This window comes from Mchenga conophoros, linkage group LG7 (genome assembly GCF_057382185.1).
Source record: "Mchenga conophoros isolate Kocher_MC1m ecotype Shallow Benthic linkage group LG7, M_conophoros_male_GT1.1, whole genome shotgun sequence".
Lineage (NCBI taxonomy): Eukaryota > Metazoa > Chordata > Actinopteri > Cichliformes > Cichlidae > Mchenga > Mchenga conophoros.
In genome coordinates, this window is record NC_140532.1 from 21,859,114 (window position 1) to 21,874,437 (window position 15,324).

The following is a 15,324-nucleotide window of genomic DNA, read 5'->3' on the forward strand; positions in this document are numbered from 1 at the left end:
TTAGGAACGTGCCAATTTTACCAAAACAATCTCTTTATTGTATTAATGGTCATACTCATGAATTCATTTTTATGGGGTGGCTGTGGCTCAGGAGATAGAGCAAAACGCTGGAGTCCAAATCTTTTGGACCACCTACAATGAAACCATAAAAACACACATAAAAACAATCGGGATGGATATTTATGCTGTTATGGACCGGGTAAGGAAAGGATGTCACAATGAAAAATATCAGCCTACAAAGGACTGAATCCAAACGTCGGGACATGCTCCTAACGAGACGGCCTTGGTGTCCATGGTGTCCTATCTCCTCCCAGATCTGAACCAGGGGAGTCACTGAGCTCCTGACAGTCTGAGGTGCAACCTGGCAGAAACATAATGTCCCACAGGTGTTCAATTGGATGTAGGTCAGGTGAGCATGAGGGCCAGTCGATGATATCAAATGGTTCATCCTCCAGGAAAAAGCACAGGGTGCTTGTAGTGGATCTCCCAGTTCTAGTATTCAATGGCAATTGGCTCCATGGTGCCAGTCAGCGAGCACAAAGACATTCATACCAGTGACCTGCTGTAGGTGATTTTGTAGGGCTTATCCTGGTCCTTCTTTCACAAAGGAGCAGATACCAGTCCTGATGGCTTAAAGACCTTCTACGGCCCTGTCCAACTCTTCTAGAGTAACTACCTGACTGGAATCTCCTCCATGCCCTTGAGACTGTGCTGGGAAACACAGCAAACGTTTTGGCAATAAACATATATTGATGTGCCATCCTGGAGCAGTCGGACTACTTGTGCAACCTTTGTAGTGTCCATTTATGGCTTCATGCTGCCAGTAATGACACTAACTGGAGCCGAATGCAAAACTTTAACTGAGGACCCACCAACCTTACAACATTAATGGATAAGTCTTTGAATTTTCTTTGACATTTCATGGTCTCTGGTCTCTGCTAGTTTTCTCCTTTCTGGATGCCCCTTTTTCCCCAAAGCACACACTCCAGCCCGTCTTTTTTTTTTTTTTTGCATCTCTGCCAGTTTTGACGTCTTTTTCTCCTCACCCTTTTAAAACCACGAGAACTTGCTCCATCTCCAATTATTGCACCACTGTTCCTCCTGTCCGCTCAATAAAAACACTCTGCTGTCATAATAAGAGAGACAGGGAGCTTAGTGAGTTAGAAATATAAAGACGGAGGGAGTGGAGAGATAGCAGGAGCAATCGAGAAACACACACACACACACCCTCCCTCACCTCTACACCGGGGCTTTCAGCCAAACACAATCTGGGTTGCTTGAATGCTGCACTGAGTTACGCAGGAGAGAACAGACACATGGTTGACTAATGGATGGAAGGATGACCACAAATCCTGACCAACCTCATCGACCGCAACAGAACTCCCGGCTCACTTTCGACTTAGCGGGAGGTTTGAGGGCTTTTATTGCTTGCAGATTGGATTTTAGGGGTCCAATATCAGTTACATCTCTCTCTGTTTACAGTGGTTTGGTTTTGCCAAATTTATTTCATCATGTTTTGTGGAGGATCTGAAGCCTCTATTGTACTGGGGAAATCTTATCAGCCTTATATTTCAGAGACAAAGACAGAAAGATAGCCCTCAACAGAGTCTGAGTTAAACTTGGTATGAGTTTAAATCAGAACTAAACACCCATCCACAGAAAAGGTAGTAGAAGTACTTTTTTCAGTGCCCCAAAACTGATTAAAATTAAGTTAATTTTGATAATGTTTTTTAATAGCTGCCCAAATAACAGGCGTCACAAAGATAGCTGAGAGTTTTTGTGGAGACACTCCGTGAACAAATCTGTACAGTCACAAAAAAAACAAGCAGGCAAGTGACCTTGATCGTCTTCCCCCCTGTCAAAGGGAGAGCCCGGACACCCTTTGCAGGAAGTTTGTTTCCCCCACTTCTGTCCTCGATGTCATTCTACCAAGATTTTGTGAGCACAGGTAAGGTTAGGAGTAGTAGATTAGGGAGTAAATGAACATTTTTACGCTCAGGCCTCTCGTCTCTCCTCCGTGTACCACACAATCTGCTCGTCTCGCTCTTTTTTTCTCCCCTCACTTGTGAACAAGAACTCTGAGAAACTTGAAGTCCTCCTGTTGGGGCGGTGACTCTTTCTTGACCCAGTGTGGGCTCTCCATCCTTTTCCCCACTGAGAACTGTGGCCTCAGACTTGCTAATTCTCATCCCAGCTGCTTCACACTCAGCTGCAAATCCTGAGACCAATGGTCCAGGCAAAGGAATCTTTCTTCTTTTAGCCATTTCTCTTCTTCCTCTGTTATATTTTCTCCAAGCAAACCCACCATCTGCTTCCTGTTTACACCAGCACCTGTGCCCACTGAATGGTCAGTGTAATATTTTTAAACAGACGTGTCAGTAAAGGTAGAAATCATTTTGGAAATGCTCCAATGAGCAGGGATCACTTCCACTTTAAAAACGACTTTAAAATAAAAACATATCAGACTGGATATAGCTTTAGTGCGTCTCCTCTGTTAGCATTTTTTCATCTGAGCTCTCCTTTCTGCCAGCTCAACTAGAACGAGACCTTGATTGGCATTTATTTGCTACTCTCAATTACTGTGTTAACAGGACTTCCATGAATAGGGTCTTGCATATAAAAATTAGAGGGTCGCTCTGCAGTGCATAAAGAAAATTCCTAAAGCAGCTGTTTCTAAGTTGTCGGATCTGGTTTGCTGTTTGGTTGAATCATGACTGAAAGACCTTCTGTACATTCTTCACATACTGAGTCACCACTTTGTAGTCCTCTGTCTGCTGGGTCGGGCTGTTTACGTTAATGTGCCTATGTAATAAAATGGCTGATTAGTGCTTGCGTGTGTGTGCTTATCTCATTATCAGAGTGTCTGTATCTAATTGCCCCTCTCTCTCTGACTGAGTGTGCATGTTCACAAACTCTCACAGACACAACAAATGTAGCCAGATGAACCGCGTCGGCCAGCAGTGCCGGCGCTCGTCCTTGATGAGATTTAAACAAAAAAAGATTTAAACTTCTTTACGCCTCTGTTTTTATTTTACTTGATCCGGTGCGACCTCGGAATAAAAGCAAAACACGCCACATGTTCTAAATGCCTCATCGGTGATTCAGCAGCCTAAAACAAGGACAGGGCAGACATGTTGCATATGTGAAACTATGTTGCAGCTCCGCTTTGAATTTTTGATCGCTATTCAGTTTAACAAATGGCCAGCATATGTTCCACTATATTTGCTCTCTAATAAAGCCATATAAAGGATGCAAACATGTAAATGTAAGACTGAACTACACTATGACACCTAAAAATGCCAAGCACACATAAACCCTGAACTTGTTCCCATACAGTCACATTTACAATTGGGTTTATTTTAGGATTAGTCATTAATCATTATGCACATTCCTGTGTTACTGCTTGTTTTTGAATTGACTTATTGCCAGGGTACAAACACACCCAACTTTTTGCTGGGAAACAGAAGATGGAGTGTGGTGAGGAATTTTCACTTGTTGAGTACTTTTTAGGTTCAAGTAAACCCTTTTTGAGGATTAGACATGGTAAGAAAGCTTTAGGAAGTCTTTGAATCCATCCATTTTCTTCCATGTATCCAATTCAGGGTTGAGTCCAGCTGCCACGGGGATATCTGACTGAGTACATCATGGGCAGGTCGCCTGTCTGTCGTGCGACAGAAACGTTTCTCCCACTAAAAACGTTATGTCCAATCAACTTACCTATGGTTGGGGCCCAGTCTAGAATCTGTTCAAAGCAAAAGCTTCCACCACAAATTTGGTAGGCAAAAATATGTGACTGCTCAGTGCTGTAAGAAAGCAGTTTTTGGCTGATGTGATTGACTCCAACTTCTGCTAGCGACAAGGTGTAATAATGTTCTCAAAAGGCAGTCTGGCTCAGCACCAGGACCCACACTGTGTCTGCGCAAAAGAGGTGTAAGGGTAGCGATATAAGTGCTCATTTTACATGAGCTCACACACGCCCACTAGAGGTCGCTAAACTCGTATTAAGAGCTCATGCAAACAACCAATCCAGTCATTTTCAGTGATCAGGAGATTTCTGAGGACTTGTTTGCAGTGTAGCCCGTGTCGTCGAACATGAAGGCTCTAATCGTAGCACAATTATCAATTCATTGTTCTTACTGTCTTTGGATATTGGCTGCTTGTTTAATGCTGTCCAGCTGATTAATCTGATACCCCCACCCTCTTTTCTTGTGGTTTTTTTTCAGCCAGGTTTCTGCTTTGGTGGTGCTTGCCATTAAACCTTTTGCTGAGTGTGCATCCTCTTTTCCAGCAGCCTAACTGAAAGACACTCTCTAACCTGCAAGGTTTTGGAGCAGGACCTGTTTACATGACTTTCTCAAATGTACCTCAACAGTAGTTTTCTTAGTAGAGCAGAACGTTAACCTCATCCCGCCCCAATCAACTTTTCATGCTTTCCGCCTCCAGCTGGCAGAGGCTCGCTGATTTCTTACTTAGGGGTGTCAAGGGTACCAGGGTCATATCTTTCAGAGGCAGACAGATCTTGCCAAATGGCTTTTTCTGACAGTCTGCAAGCAGCCAGGTGTTTTCCTAATGGTGGCTCAGGTTTTTCAGCGGAATGAAATCATCACTGAAGACTTCCTGATTGAGTTCTATGGAAAGCCAGCACAAGCATAAGCATACTCTTTGGCCTGTACGAACCATGCTTATCAAAGTCAAAATCTCATGCAAAACAGAACATGTTTGGTTGCAGCGCTGGTAAACAGCTCTGCTGCGTGTGTAAGATGCTTAACCTCTCGTGCTGTAGTGCAGCTAGAGACTGATTGATAGATATGCCTGTGGGAAAATATGAAAGCAATTCAGAAGAACAGCATATGCAAGAAATCCTGTCAGACTTTAGCTACATAGCGATCAAAGACATCAACACACGGGTTTTTTGTCTCGCTTCATTTGTGTTTCGCAAAGTTACTGACCATCCTTCTCCTGTCTGTTTGTTCTTGCTTGCAGGAAGAGTACAGGGCAGAGGGCATCACCTGGCACAACATCGACTACATCGACAACAGTGGCTGCATCAACCTAATCAGCAAGAAACCCACAGCTCTGTTCCACCTGCTGGACGAGGAGTGCAAGTACGGCACCTGTTGATTAGCATGGATCGTGTTTGTTTACTAGATAATCATTAAAACTGTCAGTCGAACCATTTTCTGCAAGATATTGCACAACTGCTGGTTTCCTCCATGTGTTATAAGGGAAACGGTGTATTTTATCAACTATAAAATGGAATCAGAGGCCTGAAAACTGAGCATGGGTTCTCAGGGAGGCTTCAGGTGACCCTTCCTCAGTCCATGTCCACACTAATACGTTTTCGTTTGAAAACACATCTTTTTCTCTCCATTTTGGCCTCTGGTCCACACTGAGACGGCGTTTTCGGTAAAGGAAAACACAGCGTTTTGAAAAAGCTCTCCAAAGCGGATACATTTGAAAAGGCCGTTTTTCGCGTTGCAGTGTGGACAGCGAACTCGGAGACGTTTTGAAACGGATGACACATTTTAGTCATGTGATGCAGTCATGTGACCAATTAAACTAAGATAGCGGAGGGCATTATACAGCAGTTGTTTTGTTTGCACTTAATTTTGACAGCCCTATTAAAGATTAATATCAGTCTGTACATGCTCCAGATAGCTTTTCTTCAAATTATTTTATTCTCACTCGCTTTTACAACTTTGTACCTTTGTGTTACTCGCAGCAACAACTCCACCTCATTGTTAGTCCATTTAAAAAAACTTTTCCTCAACATTTTGCCGCAACGTTTCAGAGACCCGGAAAGTAAATAAACGGCAGACAGAAACGAGGCAGGTCGAATCTTCTTGCGTTTCACGCATGCGCAGTACTGGAACATAAGCGTTTTCGTCTGTTTCAATGTGGACGCACAACTCTGTGAAAACGACTGAAAACGCTAGTGTGGACACAGAGCGTTTTCAGACAAAAACACAGTTTTCAAATTTATCCGGGCTAGTGTAGACGTAGCCTTAGTTATACTGCAATAGACCCTTGGCTGCTGGGGGCTTCCCATGAGTGTTTCTATTTTACTCACCTGCTTTTGCTCTCTTTGTGTTTATACACAACTCTGCTTTTAATCATTGGTTATCATTAATCTGTGTGTCTTTTGTCCTGTCTCCCTCCCCTCACACTTAACCAGTTGCGTTAGATAGTTTCTTCCTGTTTCTTTTCCTGTTAAAAGGGAGTTTTTCCTTCCCACTGTTGCCAAGTGCTTATTCAAATGGGTTGTCTGATTATTGGGATTTTCACTAAACATGAGGAGAGGATATAAATGTAGCTGATTATTGGTGAAACCAGTTGAAGAGCAGAGTATAGATAGGTCTTTTATTGCTTGCAGTTTGGTTCTTGCTTTTAAACTTTGTCCCCTTGCAGTGTGCTTCATCAATGATGGTCACGCTACACGGAAACTACTTTCGTGCATCTGTTAAACTGAAGAGACCGATTGCTCCCTCTGCAGGCTTTTCATTCATTAGCCTGATCGATACCAACACTGGGACTCGTACCAGGGTTTAACCAAAGATATACTGATTCCTCCCCCACTTTTACTGTAACAGGTTGTGCTTTTTCTCTGCCTTTCCTATGGTGAAACATTGTACTGCGGGTCAGCTCTCTGTCTCGGCATCTTTCTTCTTCATAAATCAAATCAAATGCTCCCCCAGCCCCCTCGCATAGAAAAACACACCAGGCGGTGCATCTTTGGAACCATATTTATCTATGTTAGCTGTCATCTTACCTGCCACTTAGCGTAGCTGCTTCATCTGGATGTAATAACATTGGGAGTGGACCGAATGCCGTGTATGTATTTGTTCGTACAGCGTGTGTGCGTGTTGGGGTGTGGGGAAGCAATTTTGAAGAAATAGGGTCAAAGGGGGATCTCTGAAGAAAAAAATGAGGCAGACAGGATCTCTCCCAGGGTTTGTGCTGCCGCAGGAAGGAGCTTCATGCTAAATGACTATAGCAAAAGAAGGAAAGTCTCTTGGAGATCTCATCACTCACAGCTAGTGCAGCCTTCAGGGCCTCTGGAGAGATGGATTATGTTACTGCAGAATCAGACGAGTGTGGGGGCTCATTTTGACTTTAACAGCATCAAACTTCAGGACCTCCACCTGGGTAGGCAGGGCGGTCTGGAGGTGCAGGGAGGAGAGGTGATATGAAACATCTCCAGGAATGTTGATCCAGCCAGCAGAGGTTAGTAGTTAATGGCTTAAATGTCCATAAAGCAGAGGTGAAAATACCAAAGAAGAATGTGCAAGTGGAGGCCTCGTAAGCACCCTTGTGGTTAAATTTAAATCATGGGATTAAATATGTGACAGGGAGTTTTAATCTCTTGGGGTTAGAGGAATGGGATGAGCGCTTGAGAAGTGCAGGAAAGCAGATGTGTGGGAAAAATGTGGCAGGTGGTGGTAATGTTTGTAACTTATTTTTTATTTTCCTGAAATAATCAGAAGATAAAAAGTCTCTAAAGACCAAAGTGTGTCCACTTTGGTCTTTAGAGACTTTGAATGCGAGCCTGATGAAATCAATGTCTTTGCAGTTTCCCTCAAGCTTCCAATCAGACCTTGCTGGACAAGTTCAAGCGTCAGCATGAAGGAAACAGCTACATCGAGTTCCCCACTGTCATGGAGCCTGCCTTCATCATCAGACACTACGCTGGGAAAGTCAAGTACGGAGTCAAGGTAAGACGAGTCTCTGCTGTCATGCAAAAGATCTGATCTGCTTTTTACAGTAGCACGTCACCACCGATGATCATCCTAGCCTCAGCGTTGTAGTTTCACCGTGTCCCCGACCCTGCACGTGTTGGTAATTGCTTATAATCTCAGGGCAGCCAACTGTAACAGTAATCCAGGAGTTATGTACCGTTTGCTCTGTTGCTGCCCTGGATTTACAGAACGGCCCCACCTGCTAATAGCTGCGAATGAACCCAAAATTAGGCATTAAACCGAGCACGCTGGCACAAACAGTTACGTGAAAAAAAGAGATTTTTTTCCACTGATATCTGTTAATTTTGCTGCGGACTTCATTTTAAATAAAGTGTTAGGAGACATGTCTCCAGTGATAACATCAATTTACTGATGAAGCCAGGAACTACAGTTCGGAATCTGACATCCACTTTTCTACCTTTCGTTTGCATCAAATTGAGATTTTGATAGTCTGAGCTGTCTCACTTCACTCGAGTCTTTATGGATCCTGAAACCCTGCCGCAGATCTGCTTGTTCTGTCGACCTATTTTTGCAGTTAGATCTAATTCTCTGCTCGTTTCCCAGCTGCGTTTTGATAAGAAGCACATGTGCTGGACTGGATCGAGCGTATTGTTGTTTCACTGTATAATATAAATCCATAACAGCTGGTTATCTCAGCTGTGGAAAAATATCTTATATTTGCTCAGAGCCAGTGAGTCGTTTGGTGCAAACCGTGCAGCGAGAGCCGCAGACGTGAAATGTGCCTGACGTTGGCTCGGCAGCGAGCGCACAGCTGATTTGTTTCATATGGACAGAGAAGGGTTTATAGTTCAAGCTTTGTTATGATAGCACCACTTCAAGTTGGAATATTTCATTCCTTACAGACAGATGGGGCAGAGGGCGTGGGGCATGTGTTTCTCCACTCGTATGGATGTGTGAAAAGATTTTTCCTCACCTCGTGCTTAATGTGAAGCGAAAGGTGCATGACAACAAGCGTGAATTAAGTACATATTTACAGGCTGTAAAACTGCTTCATTTTAATTATGGCTTTGAAGATTAAAGCAATATTTTGACATTTTAGATACTAATATGTATTTGCATTCTTGCCAAGTCTTAGATGAAAATCGATGGCGCTATCATGCAAGCTATTTAACTCTATCCACACAACTGAGTAAAGAAAAGAGGTGAAACATTTGCCCATAAATAGTTGCAAACTCTGCTGCCAAGTGCCTTTCCACAGCTTTACAAACAAGAAATAAAATCGCAGCCACAGCAATAACTAAGGTCCTTGTTTGTTGTAATACTTCAGCTTTGTGCTTTCATGCTTTAGTCCTACAAAGGTTGCCTAACGTTCTTCTTTAAATGAAAGAAATAGGCTGTTACTCAGTTTTGAAAACACGTCTTTCCTTCATCCAGGACTTCAGGGAGAAGAACACTGACCACATGCGTCCCGACATTGTGGCCTTGCTCAAGAGCAGCAAGAACGCCTTCATCTGCGGCCTGATGGGAATCGACCCCGTGGCGACCTTTCGCTGGGCCGTGCTCCGCGCTTACTTCAGAGCTCATGTGGCGTTCAGGGAGGCTGGACGCAGACACACCCACAAAAAAACAGGTGAAGAACACCCTGCAGGTTCAGTATATGCAGTAAACCGTTAAAGTTAAAGGCCAGGAAAAAAAATGTTCTGCCATAATAGACTGTATATAAAAGATGGCTGTTGCAGCCACAACTTCTTTAAAAAAAAATAAAAAACTTTTTTATGCTAAATGTGACCACACATGGGTGAGAGAATAGACTGTTAAAGCTGTTAGCTAACACTGGAAAGCATGGTTTAGCAAGCTGCATCTGAAAACTTATGGGTGCAGTGTACAGACATGGAAACCTTCCAAAAACACTATTTCATAATCCAAAACTGTTGGCTGGGCTGTGTGTACAAATAACAGCACAGCAAGCCATGTTAGATGTCAGGTAATTATGGTATGAAGACTTGAAGTAAAAGCACTCTCTCCCCCTATAGTTGTTACGAAAGACTAACTTACCTGCAGGTGCTACAGATACTTTTATGGTGTTTTCTGCATTCATTTTCAGAAGAAATTATATTTACAGAAACTTTCGGAGTTTGTCTCAGATTACTATTTGATAACATTTCTTTGTCCAAAATGAGGATAACAGTGACTAGCTATACATTCAAATATATTAAGTATACAGGTGTGTAGTATTGTTTTCCATAAGCTAAACTGCGCATCGCAAATATTAACCAAGCTGACAGTAGGAGCTACAGAAAAATGATTGATTGTTAAGATGTGGGCCTTTTTAAATATTTGTACATGGTTAGTTGGTGTATTTACCTTATCATAATAAACTTTCTGTCTTCAGTCGGGACTCAAGTAGCCAGGCTATGTAAAAAGTGCAGGGGGGTGTGCTCATGGTTGAACAGGAGCTCGGCTACAAACTTCCACAATTGAAAATTTTGCTTTGCCTTTTGTTCGCTTTAGGAAGTTTAGCAAGGTTTTCAATCTTTTATAGATTCTGTGAGGACAGATTCGGTACCACTACAGTGGGCACCAGAGGAACTACGTCAAACCTTCAGTATTAAAAATCAATAGTCGGCATTCATAAGCATTTGACTCATGGTTTTGAATGACAGTAGGTTGTTGTGATGGAGTTGGTTCATTATTCCCAGCTTATCTACTCTCTGTGTAGATCTAACCTCCAAACTCCAAAGAGCTTAGTGACTTAATCCACTCACAGTATAACCATTATTATGTTTAATATTCCTGATAGATGCTTGACTGGACTTTACTGTCATATTTTCTCTCCCTCTCTCTGGTTTAGGGAATGATGCAGCAGTTCCCTGTGCTGTTGTTAAAACCGTTGACAGCTTCAGTTTTCTTCACCACCCTGTTCACCAGCGGAGCCTCGAGATCCTTCAAAGATGCAAAGATGAGAAATACAGTAAGTAACCGGAGTTTCCTGCACACATTCATACTAATAGACGGTGGGAAGAAAGTTGGAGAGACTTGTGTGCAGCCTCAGTTCAGTCCCACACACTGTGATTTCACCATGGATACGGTTTTGTGCTGCAAAAGGATTGTCATGGATTTTTGCAGTATTTTGTTCATACATGTTTCATGTTTTATGGATTATTAACCAAAAATTGAGACTGATCAAACTGAAATAACAGTTTGTATTAGTTATTTGTGTTTTTCTCTATTCCTCACCTTACTTATGATTTTTTGTTTTGCAAAGGTGGAATATGTGAAACAGTTTAGCCTAGAAGTGGCAGTGTTACTTTTGTTTCTTAGTGTGGCTTTCTTTTGTTTCACTTGCCAATAATTGTTACATCATCAGTCAACAACCAACCTCCATGACTGACTTGAAAGGCAAACTAGGCTTGCTGCGGGTGTAAGCGATGCTAGGCTAAAAGTGCAGCCTACACACAGTTTTGTAGCACTCTAGTCTAACTGACCACTCAAGGCACTTAAAACTACAAATCAACTATAATGAACCATATGTTCATACGGCAGGTCAGTCTATACACAGGGGTGCACATAAGTGGTCCGCAGGTGCGCATTCGCTGTCAAAATAAAAGACGTGCACCAGATATGAAGTTGCAACGCGTGTTTGCGTACATAAGATTTTCAGGAGGACAGACATTTGTTTAGAACTCTTAAAGATGTCGAAGAAGCTCCTTTAAGCAATTACTTTGGTCTTCCTCCACCTCCAAAGAAATGTCAGGAGTCCGAACCACAAAAGAAGCGTGTATTCTCGGAAAAGTAGTTGCAGGAGGTGAGCTGGCTTCAAACAAATGATGAACACATAGAGATGTGGTGCAGAATATGCCGTGAAAATCCGACTCTAGCGGACAAAAACAGTGCTTTTTATATGGACGCAAACGCGCGTTGCAACTTTTTATCTGGTGCACGTCTTTTATTTTGACAGCGAATGCGCACCTGTGGACCACTTATGTGCACCCCTGTCTATACACCTAAAGCACTTTATATTTCTCATACCTACAACTGATTTAGAATCGCCAACTAGCCTACCATGCTAATCTTTGGACGCTAGTTTTTTAAATAGCAGAAAGTATTTAGGCAAGTCGACTAGTCTAAGAGAAAGAAAATCTCCCAAAAACAATACATAAACAAATTATGTGTTGAATGTCACTAAAAAGTGTAGCACTTACAAACACATTAGTTTGAGAGTCTGGCTAGTCTTAGCAGTTTAGCAGGAGTTTTGTACATGCTATCACCTACACGCTGGGATTTACACCAGTACACTGTGTCATGCAAAAGTATAAAAGCTGGCAACAACATCAGCTGCCTGCATAGGCAACCTGGTAGGCTTTGCATGGATTCAACGCAATCCAAGGCAGGTCACACATTACTGCTGGTTCCCAGGATCTGCAGTCATCATGTTTTTGTTTCATTTATTGACTGCCTGCTTTGTATATAGACTGTATAAAAGTGAAAAACAATCTCTGGGGAGCGCTGCTTCTTCTTTTCGTGTTAGTTCGACAGACTGGACACTAGGATGAGTCAGTAGCTCCTCTTGAGCTATAAATTGGTATTACGGAAAGGTACAGCTGGTCCTAGCTGAATACTATCCCAACTTCAGTAGATATACAACACAGATGTCTTTGACACAAAGCTATATTTCTTGCATATATAATCTTGCATATTGCACCCTTCACGTTCGTATGATGAGTGTTATCCTTATAAATAATAAGGATGTGGGATTTCGCTTGTCCTCATATGTGGATTTGTTTTGTCAGATTTTAAAGATAGGTTTGCAGGGTCAATATTTCAATAAATTTGAAGCCAGAATAATAGGGACCCTCTGTAAAACTGAAAGGTCAGCACTTATTTGAGCGTGCAATATTTTTTGGTATTGATCATTTAAATTCAATTTGCTAAGAATATGAGAGGCATTCTTTTGAAAATTGATGTAATTTTTGAGGTTTAATGTGTTTTATCTTCACTTATGTATTAAATGGTACTATATTGAATTGTTATGATTCATATCTAAGTAGAGTTTGGAAGGTGATCCTTGTGAAAGAGGTTTTTAAATGGATTGATTCCTTGTGAGTTAAGAAGGCACATAGCTCGGCCTAATGAAAGGAATGAATCCTGTGCTGTATAGATCATAATGGGTGACTTGTGGTTTTGAGGCCCGGTAAACTGGTTCTGTTGCAGCCATTAATAAGAAATCAGGTATGTGGGTCACTCTGAGCTCTGGGCAGATTGACTCAGCCTAGGAGCAAAGCTCATAACCAAAAATTTTCCCACGCATGAGTGATCGGACAAATGAATCAGGTCTCTGTAGACCAGAAGGGTTTAATGACACCCACGGTTTTTCTGGCCGTCCTTTATCACTCCTTTCAGCACTGATAATCACATTTGTGTGCCTGAGTGTGTTTTTGCATACTTCAAGTCATGTCATGTATCCTAATGTTGTAAAGCAGCACTTTGCAGAAGTGGGATTTAGCAGCTTTCCAGCAATGCAACTCATTTCAAAGGAAATTCCCAAGAGAATTTCTCAAGTCTTTATTTTTTCCTGTAAAAGAGAAAGTCTGATGATTTTGCACCTCGACATCTGTGTACTAGTCATGGTTACTACAAGTAAGCCTGTGAAAACAGTCATATACTGTAATGTTTATATTTTGCTTTGAAAGAGCCTTGTTAAGATAATATCTGTAATGCCCAAATTACGGGTAATCTGGGCAATTTTCTTTTGCACCTGCTGTTTAGGGCAGCCAATCAGAAGAAGGCTAAAATAGCTTGTTTCAGATAGCAAAGCCACTCTAATAGAGTCCAAGTGGGACAGAGATACTGCCCTGAAGATAGTTGTTTGTCATGTATAAAGAAGAAGTGTGTTAGAGCAGTGAAAACGAAGAACGGTAGAGAGTTGGAGTTAGGGGATTAGTGGAGACCCTTAAGCGCTGGATCTTAATGCTGTGGCTTCAAACACGGGGTGAGTGAGATGTAGGTGTTGATAAACCCTGTGACCTTTGACTCCTTTTTGTATTTCCTTTCCTTTTCCTCCCTTCACCACTTCCTATCCAGGTATAACCAGGAAGAATCCCCGCACCCCCTTGTCAGATCTTCAAGGCACCAACGCCCTCAATGAGAAGGCCAGCTGGTAAGTTCGAGTGTGTATTATTAGTATTAAATAAAATGCCTCTGTGCTGATCTTCACTCTTCCTCCCTCCCTGTAGGGATGGCTACAGCGTTGGATGTAATGGTCGCACCTCCAGGTCGGGTCGCCTCTCTTCAATGGGAAGCCCCGCGCTGGAAGAAGATGGGATCTTCCTCAATTCGAACAACAGCAAGCTCCTAGAGAGAGCTCAGGGAATTCTAATGTGAGTGACATATCACAAAGTCACAGTAGTCTTTTTGTTTGCTTGTTTGTTTTTGATAATTCTCAATCCAGTATATCACGCTGAGCACTCGAAGCGCTTTTACCCTGCAAGCATGCATTCACCCATGCACACGCAATCATACAGTGCTTTGTTCTGTGCACTTCAAGCTCTTTTATCTATCACCCACACACTCACACAATACATCAGGAGCAATTTAAAACCATTGACCTTCCAATTAGTAGACAATCCACTCTACTTCCTGAGCTTCGCCCGCCCCTGTTGGTCTAATATTAGTAGTGATACGCTTTAAATGGAGCCTATTCTGCTCATTTCCTGCTAACTAATTTTATTCTTGGACTCTACTAAAGTAGCTTTGCGTCAGTCACAGTTTTAAAAACTCCTTGGATATCTTACACTCTAACTTGGTGCTGTTCATACGCTGTCTGAATCTTCTGATTGGCTTCCCCAGTTGTAAACTGGAGGTTTAAACGGCAGATGTGTCAGGCTTCTGGTGCTGACAGCCAGATCTTCGTGCCCATTTGAGGGCTATCTGCAGTCATTAACATCATACAGAGCCAAGGAAGGAAATAGCTGTCTAAAAGCAGCCGTTTTGAGCAGACTGTGAGTCACAGGGATTATCCACACACACAGACTTCATGAATCAAAACTTTGGCATGTTTAATATAATGTCACTGTAACAGTATAGAGTATAGCTGGCAAAAAATACAGACAAGTATAATAGGCTGTCTTTAAAGCAATGGTTTTTAAGGCGCTTTCCCCCAGCATACTGTAAGGCCTGTAAGGCTGGATTGTAAGAAGGGATAAGAGAGCGTATCAGCACTAATACAGAGGAAATAAAAGATGTTAATAGCTGTTGAGTCTGCTGATAATATCTGCTAATTATAATTTCTCATGTTCAGGAGAAACAAAAACTGCAAAACTAAACCAACTCTTCCCAAGGTAAGACGCTGACCTGACACTACGCAAAACTTAGTAGGTGTTCATTCACTTCAGTGATACACAGGTTTGTAAATGATCCGGGTTTTTGTGCGCAGCACTTGCTGGACATTAAGTCTCTGCGCTACCTGAGCAGCGTGACGCTCCACGACCGCATCACCAAGTCTCTGCTTCATCTGCACAAGAAGAAGAAGCCTCCCAGCATCAGCGCTCAGTTCCAGGTCAGTGCCGCTTTCTCCCTCTGCTGGAGCACTCAAAGAATTACAACAACACTGGTGACACAGCAGACGGCA

The 15,324-nt window shown here is 42.4% G+C and overlaps 1 protein-coding gene across 10 annotated transcripts in view; it reads left to right on the forward strand.

The window, feature by feature from the left end:
- LOC146570074 (unconventional myosin-IXAb-like) overlaps window positions 1-15,324 on the forward strand; it is a 164,961-nt gene that overhangs the window by 125,219 nt on the left and 24,418 nt on the right. For all 10 annotated transcript variants that reach the window (XM_085282873.1, XM_085282875.1, XM_085282878.1 and 7 more), the window contains 8 exons: window positions 4,984-5,105; window positions 7,571-7,712; window positions 9,132-9,327; window positions 10,549-10,668; window positions 13,779-13,854; window positions 13,931-14,074; window positions 14,995-15,034; window positions 15,130-15,252. In XM_085282873.1, the coding sequence (XP_085138999.1) occupies window positions 4,984-5,105; window positions 7,571-7,712; window positions 9,132-9,327; window positions 10,549-10,668; window positions 13,779-13,854; window positions 13,931-14,074; window positions 14,995-15,034; window positions 15,130-15,252 (963 nt within the window). The remainder of the gene's footprint in view (window positions 1-4,983; window positions 5,106-7,570; window positions 7,713-9,131; window positions 9,328-10,548; window positions 10,669-13,778; window positions 13,855-13,930; window positions 14,075-14,994; window positions 15,035-15,129; window positions 15,253-15,324) is intronic.